Raw genomic sequence first — 15,576 nt, forward strand, 5'->3', positions numbered from 1 at the left:
CTCCAAAAAGAGGTGTGTGACTTGGGAGCTGCTTGGTATTTCAAGAGTGGCCATATATTCCATAGAACAGCTTTTGTGCCCTTGTATATCTACAGCTAGTGCTGACAGGACTGTGAGGCCCACTCCTTCAGCTGGATGCTGCAAAGTGGGCTGCAATACCAATTGTTTCTTTGGTAGACAGGCAGGGGAAAGAGCAATGGCCCTGAAACCAGGAATTGGTGAGACAAGCTAGAGTTCTGTGATAGTTTGTGAGAACAAGCCTTGGTTTCATCAACTAACCATAGTTAAAATAAACCTTGGCTTTGTGTTGCATCTGAACAGACCCCACAAATAAAGGTGACCACTTTGTATATATACCTCTGAAGGCCTGGTTGGACAAGGGGAGGAGGAGGAGGAGGAGGAGGAGGAGCAGGAGATTGGATTTATACCCCGCCCTTCACTCAGAGTCTCAGAGCAGTTTACAGACTCCTTTCCCTTCCCCTCCCCACAACAGACACCCTGTGAGGTAAGTGAGGATGAGAGAGCTCTTTCAAGAACTGCCCTTTCAAGGACAGCTCTTGTCAGAACTATGGCTTGACCAGGGTCATCCAGCAGCTGCAAGTGGAGGAGTGGGGAATCAAACCTGGTTCTTCCAGATTAAAGTCCGCACTTAACCACTACACCAAACTGGCTCTCTTAACCCAAGGGTACCCAACCTTTTTAATCCTGTGGGTAATTTCGGAATGCTGACACAGGGTGGTGAGTGCAACCACAAAATGGCTGCCACAAGAGACACAAAACATTAAGAGAGCCGGGTTATGAATTACCCTAATAGTAGCTCTTCAACATTTCAGGCAAAGGCTTAACAGGATGCCTTTTAAAATGAACATTTTTTTAAAAAAAAATATTTTCTGGCATACAGCTTTCCTTCAGTTGTGCATTGAAGATCCTTGTGCTGTGGTGGCAACTTATGTAAAAGCAACTTTTTAAAAGCCTGCACAGTCAGTTGGATCCCCAGCCCCATGGCCTTGCCCATTTTCTAACATTTTGCAGGCATCAGGCAAAGTGTTGGTGGGTTCCATGGTTTCCATGGATACCATGCTGGGGACTCCTGGCTTAATACTTCTGAAATGTCCTCATTACCATGGGATCTATGCACTCTCAACTCACCTGAAGCACTAAGCTGAAGCTTAAATGCAGTAGTGCCAGGATCAGGTTTCTGAATGGTTAAAGTATTTAATACACAAGGGCTGCTGGTGCTCGTCTCCACAGGGAACCGATCCAGAATATCAACAAGGACAGACGATGAAAACTTTGGAGAATAGCTGTGCTCGAAAACCTTGTTGATTATACCTGATCCTCCCAGCCTGAATGGAAAGGAAGCACAACTGGATGACAGTGTCAACCTACACACAGCATGTTCAGAACTTGTCCCATTTGACTTTTTCCAACTTGCCTGCTCTCATAGAAACTTTGGTAGCCAACGAGGCTAGCTATTCTACCTTACTTGGCTTGTGGAGTAGACTTTGCCCAAGATTAACCCCTGAGCCCTTGCCTCATTAAGGACAAATAAAATAGAGTGGGGGCTACTTCTGCCATAGAAGCAGACTCCTGTCTCCAGAAAAAGCACAGCTGCCCACACCAGTGTTTTCCAGGCTTCAATTTGTATAAATGATGCATATCAAAAGAGCCATTTCCAAATGAAACGCTGTTGTGGCACAGAGTTGTACCATGCACTTAAAACTGGCATTTTAGATCCTAGAAGTTATGTTTTAAACATGGGGTCCTGGCCCTTGTGGCGCCTGCAGGCACCTTTGGAATTCTGACACAGTGTGGTGGGCGCAGCCACAAAATGGCTGCCGCAGGAGGCAGAACCCACCACAAAATGGCTGCTTCAGCTTACCTTCAGTCACACAGTGAAGCTCCTTGGGTCATGGTGGCAGCTGCTGTCCAAGCAACATTATAAAAAATCTGCACAGCCAATCAAATCTCTAGTGGCCAATCAGAAACCTTACCCCTCGGTCCCTCCCAGTTTTTAAAAACACTGGGTGGGTGCCAGGAAAGGTGTCAGCAGGTGCTGTGGCACCCATGGGCACCATGTTGGGGTCCCCTGGTAGATGCTAAAAATGTAAGATAGAGGAACTCTGGAAACAGACATAAAGGAAATATGGGTCCCAGGGAAAAAATTAAAAAATGAAAGCCGACACTTTTACACAAATAAAGGAGGTTAGAATGGGTTAGAATGGATAAAAGGAAGTCCTTCTTCACCCAAAGAGTGATTAACACATGGAATTCACTGCCACAGGAGGTGGCAGCGGCTACAAGCATGGACGGCTTCAAGAGGGAGTTAGATAAGCATATGGAGCAGAGGTCCATCAGTGGCTATTAGCCACAAGGTATAGATAGGGGCTCTGGGGCAAGTGATGCTCTGTCTTCTTGGTGCTTGGGGGGGTCAACAGTGGGAGGGCTTCTAATGTCCTGGCCCCACTGGTGGACCTCCTGATGGCACCTGGTATTTTTGGCCACTGTGTGATACAGAGTGCTGGACTGGATCGGCCTATGGCCTGATCCAACATTGGCATCTCTTATGTTCTTATACTGAATCAAAGAAACAAACTCATTTAATCTTCATGATCAGGAAAAGTATTTGTTTCCTGTTGTTGGGTCTCACAGTTGACAAATATATAGCAACTTACCTATAGGCCAGGGGTGGCCAAACTGCAGCTCAGGAGCCACATGCGGCTCTTTCCCACAGTCTAATTTAAAGTTAACAAAAAGCAAATTTGCATATTTTTCAATAAAAACGTGTGTGTAATATTTGTTCATGTCTTGCGGCTCTCAGACATCTGACATTTATTCTGTGTGGCTCTTACGTTAAGCAAGTTTGGCCACCCCTGCTATATGCAGATATATGCCAGGCCTGCAACATTAGGTAGTCTGTGTGTGAGAGAAAGGGAGAATGCTGTTGATGTTCATTCTAATTACTGTGCTGTTTGCTTTTGTTTTACCGTATTTTGTAACACAGTGTAAAGGCAAGACACTTGCAATTTTAAAGTTGTGGAATTTATGCATTTCTACTATGAAACAAATATTCTTTATACCTATAGAACACATGGAATAATGGGATATTCCTTGATAAATAATTCTTAGAACATTTAGCATGACTGGTCTTTACCCATATTCTAATGCTTTTCCTATGTACAGATTATAGAATCTTGGCTGTATAGGATTCACATGTGGACTCAATGGAATATGACTAAAAAACATTATCTGCTCTTCAGTGATGTACTGTGGAGATAAAGCACCATCGAAAGCTAAATCATCCTCCTGGAACAAAGTCCAAAAAAAGAGAAATGTCTCATTTCCTTATGATCACAGATTAAATATATGCAGAATTAGCAAGAAGCAATTCTGAAAGCGAAATCAATATATTAGGGCCCATATAAGGACAGAACAGGTTACTGTGCAGTCACACTAATGGAAACCCATCCGACACACAAAGTTGTTTCAAAATTATGAGGGTTAAGCTGAAATAGGTGCTTGCTGCTTGCCCACCCATCCAGGGTTGTGAACTGTAATGGACATATTCCAAGGGGATGGAACAATACCTTCCTGATTAGCTTCCCCCCCAACCCAATGCACCCTCCTTCCATTGTTGAGAGGAAGGGGTGTGTGGTATGTGATGGCACAGTGAACTACTCAACCAATACCAGTTACAGGTAAGTAATCTGCTTTTTGTAGGTGTGTGGTCTCTGTGCCCCACACTGATGGGCACAGCTGGCAGAGAGCAGGTTCTAATCACCACCAGGAGGGCCTTGGGTGCCAGTTTGTAGCAGAGTGAAATGGAGTCCAATATGCACCTACTATGATGCTGCAATAGCAGCCTCTGACCATTCTTGTGAACCCTATAATATACATACAGATCAGAGTTTTTTCCTAAAAGGAGTCATTCTTTCCAGGTAAGATGCTATCTGGAAAGCTAAGGAGCCATCTTACAAGCTAGGCTGAGTAGGTAAAAAGCTTTTTTTGCAGCTGCATTAACTTGCTTCTCCAGTAATAAAGCTGGATCCAGCATGAGCCCAATGCTTTTAACTGAGTCAGCAAGGGCCAGCTATACTCCATCAAAAGTGAGAAGAGCAGTGTTCTTTAAGACCTCCTCCTTCCCAACTAGCATGATCTCTGTCTTTTCAGGGTTTAGTTTCAATTTGTTCACTTTTAGTCAGTGAACCACCATGGCCAGGTAGTGATTCAGGACCTCTACTGCATCACCGGGAGATTTAAGCTTGCCATATTAGCCTGTGGGTCTGGTGGGATTCTCTGGTTTGATGTTGTTTTTGTTACTCAGTTCTTGCTTATATAGGGCTGCCAAGCCGCGGCGGGGGATCCGTGCATCGTCACAGGATCCCTGCCACGGGGGGACAGCGATACGCGCGGCACCGGCGTCGCCAGGATGTGACACTACGCGTCGCTCTGGCAACAAGACTCCAAACAGCCCCGTTGCCAGAGCGACGCGTAGCATCACATCCTGGCGATGCCGGTGCAGCGCGTATCGGTGTCCCCCCACGGCAGGGATCCTGTGACGATGCACAGATCCCCCGCCGCGGCTTGGCAGCCCTATGCTTATACCCAGAATTCAGCTTTGTTGGTCTTAAAAGGTGTTACTGGACTCAAACTTCTGTTTACTCTTTTATTTGCATGCTAATAATTGATTTAATCCAATCATAGCTATACTTATCACTCAGTTACTTACACATCTTCACTCTGACTAGCCCTTCCTGGAAACTCCCCCCCCCCCAAATGAAAGGCTTGAGGAAGTCTGTTTCAATGTATCTGAAGAAGTGTGCATGCATAACAAAGCTTATACCCAGAATTAAACTCTGTTGGTCTTAAAGGTGCCACTACAGTCAAACTTTGTTCTTCTGATGTCTAGTTAGTATGTTAATAATGTAAAGAAATTATTTTTTCCCCAGAATAGCCTCTCATGGGCATATATAGATAAGGATGTATATTTATGAAGGATTCAATCCAATCAAATCACTAGCACTAGCCTGCTGGATAGATGTGCCCGAACAATAGATGATCATCTTCATGCAACAGTAATTAAACTTCATAACCATTTTATACAAGTATGTCAACTGCATATTAAACCTGCAATAAAGTGTTCACATCCATGGTCTGCACTTTTAGGAAATCTTGAGCTGTTTCATTCAAACTAACACAATATAAATCTCCCAAGTGGTCAAAGTACATATTAAATATATTAAGTTGTACAGTTGTAAGCTTGGCATACCGGTGTAAACCTACAGTGAAAGAACAAAAGAAAATAGGAATCATGCACATGTATAAAATCATGAGCAACCATAAGGTTGATATTGTAGGAGGGTTGTTTTCTTTGGATTTACACAGAGATTAAGATCTATTCTGATCATGCTTTGACTGATCAATGTAATAAGAGAGCCACTGTTGTGATGAGGAAAAATTGTAGCTGAGGTAGCTCTATTGTATACATAGAGACTGCAGTGGTGCCCATTTTCCCTTCTGGTGGAAACTCTTTGCACTTGATGGATGGGAGTGTGTGGGGGGTGTCCTTTTGATTTTGGTGGCAGCTTTTCAGTAGGCACAAGGAGGCTGCAGTAGGAAGGCATTAGCAGAAAAGCTACCATTTTTATGTGGAAGGCTGCATACGGCTCTTTGTATCCTTAACAACAATTCTGAACTGTTAGAAATACACAAGTAGCCAAATATTGAGTTACCTGCTAGAGCCCAGTACCCTCTTCAAAAAATCTTTAGCAGAAGACTAGTAGGTATCCAAACAACAGTGTCCAACGAAGAAAAACTGAGGTCCCAATAGTTGCCTTACAGGAATCCAATAATGGAGTGCTAATGCTAAAAGCAGCAGATGCAACTGCCCCCCTGCTATGTTAGCAGTTAGACCCCTCCTCTCGCTGAGGGGCAGTTTGTAGCTAGACACCATAAACACCCTTTCTACCATATCATAAGTGCAATACACTGTCTGGCCCAATATGACACAAAATGGATGCCAGCCAGAGACAAGCCTGGACACAGAGTTTAGGAGTATGACTAAGAACGGCTGGCTAGCTAATGACATCCTCCCCACTCTGGAGAGATGTATACTCAAGGACAAATCACCTCACCTTGAATTCATCTCATCAATACCCTGCCTCACTTCCCCTCACCAATTTATCCTAATTAAGCAACACTTAACACTATTCACCAAACCTAGTAGCTCTTCCCATCCGGTTTGGTGTAGTGGTTAAGTGTGCAGACTCTAATCTGGGAGAACCGGGTTTGATTCCCCACTCCTCCACTTGTACCTGCTGCTGTGACCTTGGGTCAGTCACAAGTTCTGGCACAGCTGTTCCTGAAATAGCAGTTTGTGTCAGAGTTCCCTCAGCCCCACCCACCTCACAGGGTATCTGTTGTGTGGAGGGGAAGGGAAAGGAGTTTGTAAGTCGTTCTGAGACTCCAAGTGAAGGGCGGGGTATAAATCCAATCTCTTCTTCTTCTAATCACAGGGTCATCAAGCACCATTAACACCTATAGGTAAACCCATCAAGCTTCTCCACCTCTTGGGATGAACCACCTGGGGTGAACACATCAGCATTGCCCCAGGGAGCATTTTGCCCAGTATCTGGAATCCCAGGCTACCAGTGTGTGTGTGTTCTCAGACCCATACATACATCCTCAAATCCACTTGGACCCTCTCTTTTTCTCTCCATGAAATGCTGGTTGTTTTGATACTGCTGCTGTGGACCTCTTTCTTTGAGACTGGTATCTATAGTCTTCCCTGAAATTGCTTTCTGCCCTCTCCTTCCTGATTTTCTCTTAGCTAGCCTTGTATATGTCTTCAGTATGGTTGTATGTGTGTTCTATTCTTTTATTATCTTTCAATAACAATCTTTCCACTGAACATTGGCCTAGTTTATTTTGAGAGTTCTTTTAAGGGAAAAAACCCTGTAAACATTGATGGAGAATCCCAGTTACTCTCTCTCGCCTTGTCTCTTTTAAAACTAATTTCCCCCAATTAAATAGGAGACTGCCTGTTTGGGTAACAGCTAGAACATGAAGTAGGAGCCATGGAGTGTGTTAAACTTTATAGGGACAGAGCAAGGAAAATCCTAATCTGCCATTTTACAGTGGCTTTTTCCTCACAGCTGAATAGTTACATAACACTAACAAACTATCAAACCTAGGAAACTATTATTTTCTTCAAGCAGCAGAAGAAAATAATTGGTTTTTATACCCTACTTTTGTCTACCTTTAGCAGTCCCAAAGCAGCTTACAATCACCTTTCCCATCTTCTCCCCACAACAGGCATCGTGTGAGGTAGGTGGGGCTGAGTCAGTTCTGAGAGAACTGTGCCTGGCCCAAGGTCACCCAGCAGGCTTCATGTGCAGGAGTGGGGAATCAAACCTGGTTTTCCAGACTAGAGTCTGCCGCTGTTGATCAATACACTGGCTCTCAGCTAAGAGTCATTCATCATTTGTATATTAACCATTCCTCTGTGGACATTTCACAACTGGGTAAAATTATAGTAACACTAATTCCTGTGCTTCATGATATATACTGATTTGGGGGTGGAGGGAATCAGTTCTCAAAGCAAGTTTATCATTGAAGGGAAACACATAGCTCTCTTCATGCCAATAAAGATACTTAAACCCAAATTCTTCCAGCTATGAACTTCCACAATAATAATGATAAAAGATCAGTTTCACAAGTTCAAAAGGCTCATCAGTTAGCACTTTAAGTCTTTGTGAAGTTCCCAGGATGGGTAACTGTATGTCGCTGTAAGTTCAACAGTGTGATCCCATTGAGAAACCATGTTAGAACTGGATTTAGAAATGGTGTCACCACAGTCAGTAATTCATGGGAGTGGCAGATCTGGCAGGAGAAAACTGGAAAGTGGGAAGGGAAAGGTGTACGAGTTGAATGAAAGCAGAAGAAAAACAGTGTGTGTGCAGATGAATGTATGTGCATTGACTTGTCACAATAGAAATGAAGAAAAAATGAGATGAATGAAAGTAGATGAGAAACAGAGCGCATGGAGGTGATTTTACGTGCATTCACTTGTCACAAAAGAAGAGAAAAATGTAGAGGTCTCTGTTGCCATGTGTTTGTGGCCCATACAGATGAGATATCGACTATGAGACAGCACAGAGGCACAGTGAAGACATTTTCTATTCCCCGCAGAATGTCAGTGTTAAATATTTCCTTACTATTCTCTGTATTCCTTATGATTATGTGCCTTACTTCATATTCCAGGAGCTTTGAATTCTTTTGAAGTTCTTACCTGCCTTGGTGTAGAAAACACTCCCCTTGTCAGTCGCAAATACAATAGCCTGGGTGTAAACACATGTATCTGTTTTGACAACAGTCTCATTCACTAATTTAATTAAAAGTTGAAATTTGTTACCTCCATCTTCAGAAAACCACACCTAAAGGGGGGGAAATTGAATATAAAAGATACGATCTCTACATTTAAAATTGACAGGACTAAAAAGTGTAAGTATTGTTTTAGGTGATAATTATTTTTAGAGAAGAACCCCAACACAGCCATTACCTTGAAATGATGATGATAGTAACAGAAATCATAGTCATGGGTACTCAGTGGCAGGTGATAGGTGCTACAGTTTGGGGATTCTTAAACACAGTTGCCATGAAGCCACTTCAAATGGCATTATAAGAGACTCTTTAATATCACTGCCTTGCTGGACTGTGAAGAGAGTGTGCCAAAGCAATGGACAGAGTTGTGGTCCTAAGTGAAGGGCCCACTGCTGGATTATGGACTGTACACTGTGGCTTGTGCCAAAGAAGTATGCCAAGCCAGACGCGGACACGGGACTACAGAAGCCTTCTGACTCTGCACGTCTGCATCCACAGCTGCAGGTATGATGCAGATCCACAGCTCCAGGTATGATGCAGACCAACAGCCCTGGCCTCCATGTACAAAGACTGTAGCAGACCTGAAGAGAATCCATGTTCTGACAGAGGACTCGTGTTCCTGTACAGAACCCATGAAGTCATCTCTTTTCCACCACGTAGCACATTCCTCCCCCTCCTCCTCAGCCATTCCCAGCGCTGTGATTGGATCCCTCTACCCTCTCCTTTGTCTCATCCCCTTTCCAAGAGGTGTCACTCCCTGCCGACCATCAACTTTCAATTGCCCAACTGTCAACTCCTTTGTGTCCCCCATCCAGAGTATAGTTTTTTTCCTAACACTTCCTGGGAACCAGTGACCACATGGTCATTGCCTCAGGTCACAATTTAGCTATTTAAGGTGAGCTCTCCCCGAGTTCGCTCTCTTGGCTCTTCTTCTCTTTGCCCCATCCTAACTTGTTAGGTCCATTCTTGGCCGGTTTGGAATCAGTCCACGTGTGTCACTGGTTGACTCACGGTTCACCCCCACCCTCATTTGTCTATATTTCGCTGCATGATCTACTCATCTCGTTGGACAGGTAACATAGTACCCACCAACAATACCCCTGCTCTTGCAAACATCACTATCTTTTCAACTCTGTATTCTTAGTCCTGTATTGTGTGTGTGAGTGCTTGATTATTATTATTTGTATGCTTGAGAACATTTAGTAAAGAGATCAATTATTCTAGCAGCCTGGTCTTCTCGCCTATTCATGGGCTCTGGGAATCCTGACTCTGGTATACAAGGGTTATGATCCTATATTTTATGCCTGTTGCTATTTAATATTCATAATTCCCCGAGCTTGATAGTAATATAAGGCAACTTGGCTAACAGCAAGTGCCTGACCCAGTTCATTGGGTTACTCCTTGCATGTAGCAAGGTACAGCACAACTTGGGCTGATGCAGACATGCTTTTAATTACTCTTTTTTTGGGGGTACTTTTGTATTTGTGTGTGTGTGTGTGTATGCCTGCACCTGGAAGTCACGGTGATCTCTGGCGACCCCTACTGGGGGCATGGAGGATGTTCAGAGAGGTGGCTTGATAGCCTACCTCTGCCTCCCGGCCCTGATATTCTTTGGAGGTCTCCCATCCAAATACTTGTCAGGGTCATCCCTGCTTAGTTTCCAAGATCTGATGAGATAGGGCTTGCCTGGGCTATCCAGGTCAGGGCATTCTTGATTACTCTTCAGTGGGTTGCAAGAGCACATGTTCCTTTCTTGTTATCATTGTCTATTTTCTCAGCAGCAAATAACCCTCTCCTGAGCCACAATTCAGCATGATGTCAAAGGCAACACAAATGCTAAGGCTAAGCAGGATTCCCATATGACCATCTTTAAATCTGGATTTCAAGTGCTTGTTAAACAGGGATCTCAGTTACAGATGCTGTTCATTGGTAGAGCTCCTGCTGTCACCATTGCTGCTACTCCTCCATACAGGTGAGACTCTTGAAGTGGTAAGGAGGAGGGGCTGAGACATTCACTGGAGAGCTTGTCTTTTGGAAAGGAAGGAAGTGATGTTTTATTTCAAAATAGGGTTGCCAGCCTCCAGGTGGTGGCTGGACATTTCCTGGGATTACAACAGACCTCCAGGTATGACATTTATTTATTTATTTATTTGTTAAATTTATACCCCGCCCTCCCCCGTAGGGCTCAGGGCGGCTTACATAGTATAAACTTACTCATAAAAACATCAAATACTTTACTACAAAAATGCAATATATAATTTAAAACCCAAACAAACAGTTCCTCTGAAGAAAATGGCTGCTTTGGAAGGTGGACTCTATGACACAACACCCCGCTGAGGCTCCCATCACTCCCCAAACCCTGCCTTCCTTAGCTCTACCCCCCAAATCTCCAGGAATTCCCCAACCCAGAGCGGGCAACCCTATTTCAAAAGGAAACGTGTGCGCTTTGATATTTAAGGGAAGAGAAAACTGGCAGCCTGATGGGAACCTACATGTACATTTGGCATTGGTTATATGTTGGAAGTCAACCCATAGGCTTTCTTGACATTGTATGATCACAGGCCATATTACTCACATCCTGAAAGCCAAGTGAAGTGGTTGTGGGTGGTGGTGACTGTATGTCCAAACAACTCAGCAGATCAGGTTGGTCCTTGCATGACAAGGACCAACACACACATCACCCATTTAAACACACATCACACTAACACACACATCACCCATTTAAAAACTCACTTGGGTTCCCAATAGAGTAACAATAGCCCTTGCCCACCAGCTGTCTGAAAGCAGCCATTGTCTCTTTTGGCTCTTTGCACGTATGTATGGAAAATGCACAAATGGCAGCATAGAAAAATGAGGGTGAGGAGACACAAATTAAACACAATAACAGGCTAGGAATGTCACAGGCTCTGGTACAGGTATGCCCAATGACTTTTTGAAGTCTCCTTCCTTTGTAAATATGGGATTGTTTTTCAAAAGAATTTGGAGTTAGGATCTGTCATTCCTAAAATTCCTGCTACTAATACTCACCTGGTTTCCATAAACATACAGAAAATGACTGTTTGGGTGGAAAAACATGCCGAATGCCACAAACTCACTATCTGGAAACCAAAAATCTGGAAACTTTCTTCTTCTGTTCAGTCTGTGGTTTGTTAACTTATTCACTGCTACTAATGCCCTACCCTACAAAATAAGGGAAAACACATAATTTTGTACATTAACAGGCAGAAATGTGGTATAAATAAATCTGCTTGAAACCAGTACAGGTGAAAGCACATTATAATATATCTGGTCACATTTTGGAAGGGAGTCAAAATAATTGACATGAATTGTCACAATTTAGCATTACAGGAAAGGTAGATGAGGCAGCTGCAGAAGATAATGGCAACAGTAGTGGGATAGTTGGTGGAGAACAGAGTCCCAAATTGCTTTGGACTCTGCTTGAAAATGTCACCTAGATGCTGGTTCCTTTCACCAATCCAGCCCTGCTTTCAACTTGCATTTTTTGAGTAGGTGCTCTGGACTTCTGCCATTATCATTTCAATTTGGGTATGCTTGTATTCTTACCTTGTCACTATGTTAGCGGAGGCCAAGTTTCCTCCTTTTGGTCAAAAACAGACCACCACAAATTTTGGACCAAGTAATTTTGCAGATGCATACATATTACAATAAAGATAGTTCCAAGTGTTTAGATGTGTTGGTCTGAAGCAGTAGAACAAATTTAGAGTCCAGTGGCACCTTTAAGCCCAACAAAAGTTTATTCAAGGTATGAGCTTTCGTGTGCTCATGTCCTTCTCAAAATCCATCAGTGCAACCTGGCTTCCAAAGTGAGGCTCGAGGCCCTACTGAAATGGGTCAATGGCAGATGCATCATTTAGAAACCCCTGGAAGTGCTCTGCTACCGTATGCTCTATGACATTCTCTAAAAATTGGAGTGTGGCCTGTTGTTGGCCAGATAATCCTTAATCAATGAAGATTTTTTAAAAAGCAGACATCTAATAAAAACTTTCTTCAAGGAACTATGGTCAATGAGGCATTTATTAATGATTTTAACCAGGTGGGGCCTGGGGATTTCCTTCTTTTACAGCTGGTCTCCAGCTGACAGAGATCAGCTCACCTCAAGAGAATGGCTGCTATGGCATTGTACCATGCTGAGGCCTCTCCCCTCCCCTCCCCAAACCTCACCCTCTCCAGGCTTCACCCCCAAAGTCTCCAGGTGTTTTCCAACTCAGACCCGGCACCCTATTTTAACCAGAGGCTCCAACAGCTTTCCCTGGCATGATTTTACAAGTCAAGATGGGCATGCATAAAAAACACAAGTGCTGGATTTTGGTCCCCCTAAGACCATGTCAGCACCCATTACCAAGATCAGTCTGAAACTACCCATGGAAAAAGAACAAGCAAGTGCTTCTGACACCTCAGGTAGCAGATCTGCTTTCAACCTGACTTCCAAATGAGAATGGGTGAGAGAGATTTTATGACTAAAGAACCTCACAAAAATGTCACCGTTTGGGCCAGATTGGCATCATTAGCCAGATAGAACTTAGGTGTTACTAAGTCTTGAACCAGTTTAAACAATCAAACCGGTCAGTATTTAACTGACACAACAGTGCTGGAGAAGAAAAGCTTCTTCATTACCCTTACCACTACTTCATAAGCATGCAGATTGGCTCTATGATGTGCTCTGATTTCTCCCAAGTCTTCTGCCAATGGAATTCAAGTTATCTCCAAGTGACCTTCACATCCACCAGCTCCCCAATAAACCAAGAAGCTAGAAGCTTAATAGAGAGTGAGAGAGGGGACCAAAAAGGAACCCTTTTTATGGTTCCACAGAGTCACTAGAAAGGTTGTTTGAGCTCAACTTTGGTGAAGACCTTATATACCCAGCTGGTACCAGCTGTGCCAAACTAACAACATCAGAATCATCCACACGTTTTGGCCAGGCAAGCCAGGTCCACCTGTTTCTCACATAAGCAAGTCAGATATTACAGAGATCTTATTTTGCATGAACCTGACATTGTACAGTTGAAGTGGAGCCACCAAAAATTGGACACACATGGTCCAAAGTTGTACCTCTGATGAAAGGCACAAAGCCAGTGTGAAAGCGCAGATAACCACTTGAAGAACAACAATTTATAAATTTTATTTAAAATATTTTATGCAATTTTACCTCCCAAATACAGTCCCCAAGGCAGTGAACATAAAAACATTAAAATATTTGAACATTGCAATTTCAGATATGCAACCTATTTTTCTTTTTTTGATTATGTTACAACTGGAACTTATATTTGTCAGCAAAATGACTTCATCCAAATGTTGTGTTGTTGTGTTTTCATGCAATTTTCAACATTAAGCTGTGACTTTATCTATATGCCTGCCAAGTATTCCATTTCTGTGCCATTAAATAATGTCACAGACCTTAGCTTTAATCCAATTTTTCCTTCAAGGCTCCATCATTGGATAAGAAAGTTTTTAGTTGTATTTAAAAAACAAAGTTTCCATCTTGAAATCAGACCACAAGGCAAATTGACAATATCACTTTCCAGTGTCTACAGGATGCAGGACATTATGAATCAGACAATGAAAGCTTGAGTATATTTTGTACACACAGTAGACAGGACCTGACACAGAAAATCACTAAGGGGACTATTAGTGCTATACATATCTTATGGTTTTACTTTGTTATGTGGGTCAGGTGTTAAATCTAACTAAATAATAATTTTGTTGTTTGGGTTATTTTAACATTATTGGACAGAACTTTCATAACTCTACAAAAGACCAGATAATTCATTATAAATTTCATAACAACATGGCATATACACATACACACCAACTGAAATAGTATGTTTTGCACATTGTACCTGCTGAGTTAAAAAACCTATGCCAGTGTTCTGTTGATAATCAACAAGAAAAGAAACTGCTCGTCGGGAAGTGAACTTGTCAGTTTGTTTTCTGCGAGGCAAGCAGCTGCGCCATTGTGTAAATGGATCATTACTATAGAAACAAGTAGATTCCTATGAAAAAGATATTTCACATTAGAAGTGCAATAAAATAAATAGGTAGTATCCATAAATTTAGGGACACATCATATGTTTGGTTTAAAATCGATGCCTAGTAATATAGAAAGAAACAAGCAACACATAAGAGGTCAGGGACTAGAAATCACGAAGAGGGGGGGAACTGTGAAAGTCAGAAAAGCCCGGGCATCGGACCACTGTAAGTGCCACAGTCTGTATCTTATTACAGTAATTTATAATTAATATTGAGGCCACAGTTTCCCATGATTTGCTATACACACTGTCATTTATTCTGCATCATCAATAATAAAACAGCTGTTCAAGAATCCCAATACAAACACCTTGGGCTGCATATATAATTCTTAACTAATAATCTTTCTAACTGATGCCTGAATCTGCTTCCAGCATGACATAGCTAACAGCACTTTCCAAACATATATTATAACTGCATTTGTGGTCTGATGACGCCAACAATACACATTGCCCAAATTACAAATATGTTTTAGCTTTAACAGTGACAAATACTGCCTTAATTAAAATTTATAAAATTCTCCTTCACATTACATTCCTAGAAATATTATCCCGCGTTTATTCCCACTCCTGTTTTAGGATACAGCATGCAATATCTTTTCCCTGTTAAACCTTATAACTTTCTCTTTTAGTCTGTATATTTATCATCATTTGGTATATTTGACCATTTCATCATTTAAATGTTGTCTGTTCTAATAATAGAGAGGTAGAGGTTCCCTTGCTCGAAAGCCAGTCGAATCCGACTCTAGGGTTGCGGTGCTCATCTCCGTTTCAAAGCCGAAGAGCCAGCGCTGTCCAAAGACGTTTCCGTGGTCATGTGGCTGGCATGACTAAACACCAAGGTGCACGGAACGCTGTTACCTTCCCACCGAAGTGGTACCTATTTATCCACTTGCAATTTCTTGCTTTCAAACTGCTAGGTTTACTTTGATTTTATAAAGATTCTGAATTGTAAACTACAGATGCCAGAAGCGACACTGCTGAACTCAGTGTGTGTCCCATGTACCTTGAGCAACTTCAGACTTATTGTAACTGTCTGAATTAATGACCTCCTAAAAATGTCCTATCATTAACAGCCTTGCTCAGGTCTTGCAAACTAAAGGCTGTGGCTTCCTTCATTGAGTCAGATCTTCCTCTTTTCCTACTATCT

General features: G+C 42.5%; 1 protein-coding gene across 1 annotated transcript in view; it reads right to left on the reverse strand.

Moving 5' to 3' along the window:
- Positions 1 to 15,576, reverse strand: part of LOC107123759 (cation channel sperm-associated protein subunit beta-like) — a 96,818-nt gene that overhangs the window by 30,374 nt on the left and 50,868 nt on the right. The window contains exons 11-15 of the mRNA XM_015427105.1: positions 11,410 to 11,562; positions 8,291 to 8,435; positions 5,128 to 5,279; positions 3,155 to 3,306; positions 1,150 to 1,346 (exon numbers count right to left, since the gene is read on the reverse strand). Coding sequence (XP_015282591.1) covers positions 1,150 to 1,346; positions 3,155 to 3,306; positions 5,128 to 5,279; positions 8,291 to 8,435; positions 11,410 to 11,562 — 799 coding nt within the window. The remainder of the gene's footprint in view (positions 1 to 1,149; positions 1,347 to 3,154; positions 3,307 to 5,127; positions 5,280 to 8,290; positions 8,436 to 11,409; positions 11,563 to 15,576) is intronic.

Source organism: Gekko japonicus, unplaced genomic scaffold (genome assembly GCF_001447785.1).
Source record: "Gekko japonicus isolate JY-2015 unplaced genomic scaffold, Gekko_japonicus_V1.1 scaffold256, whole genome shotgun sequence".
Classification (NCBI taxonomy): Eukaryota; Metazoa; Chordata; class Lepidosauria; order Squamata; family Gekkonidae; genus Gekko; species Gekko japonicus.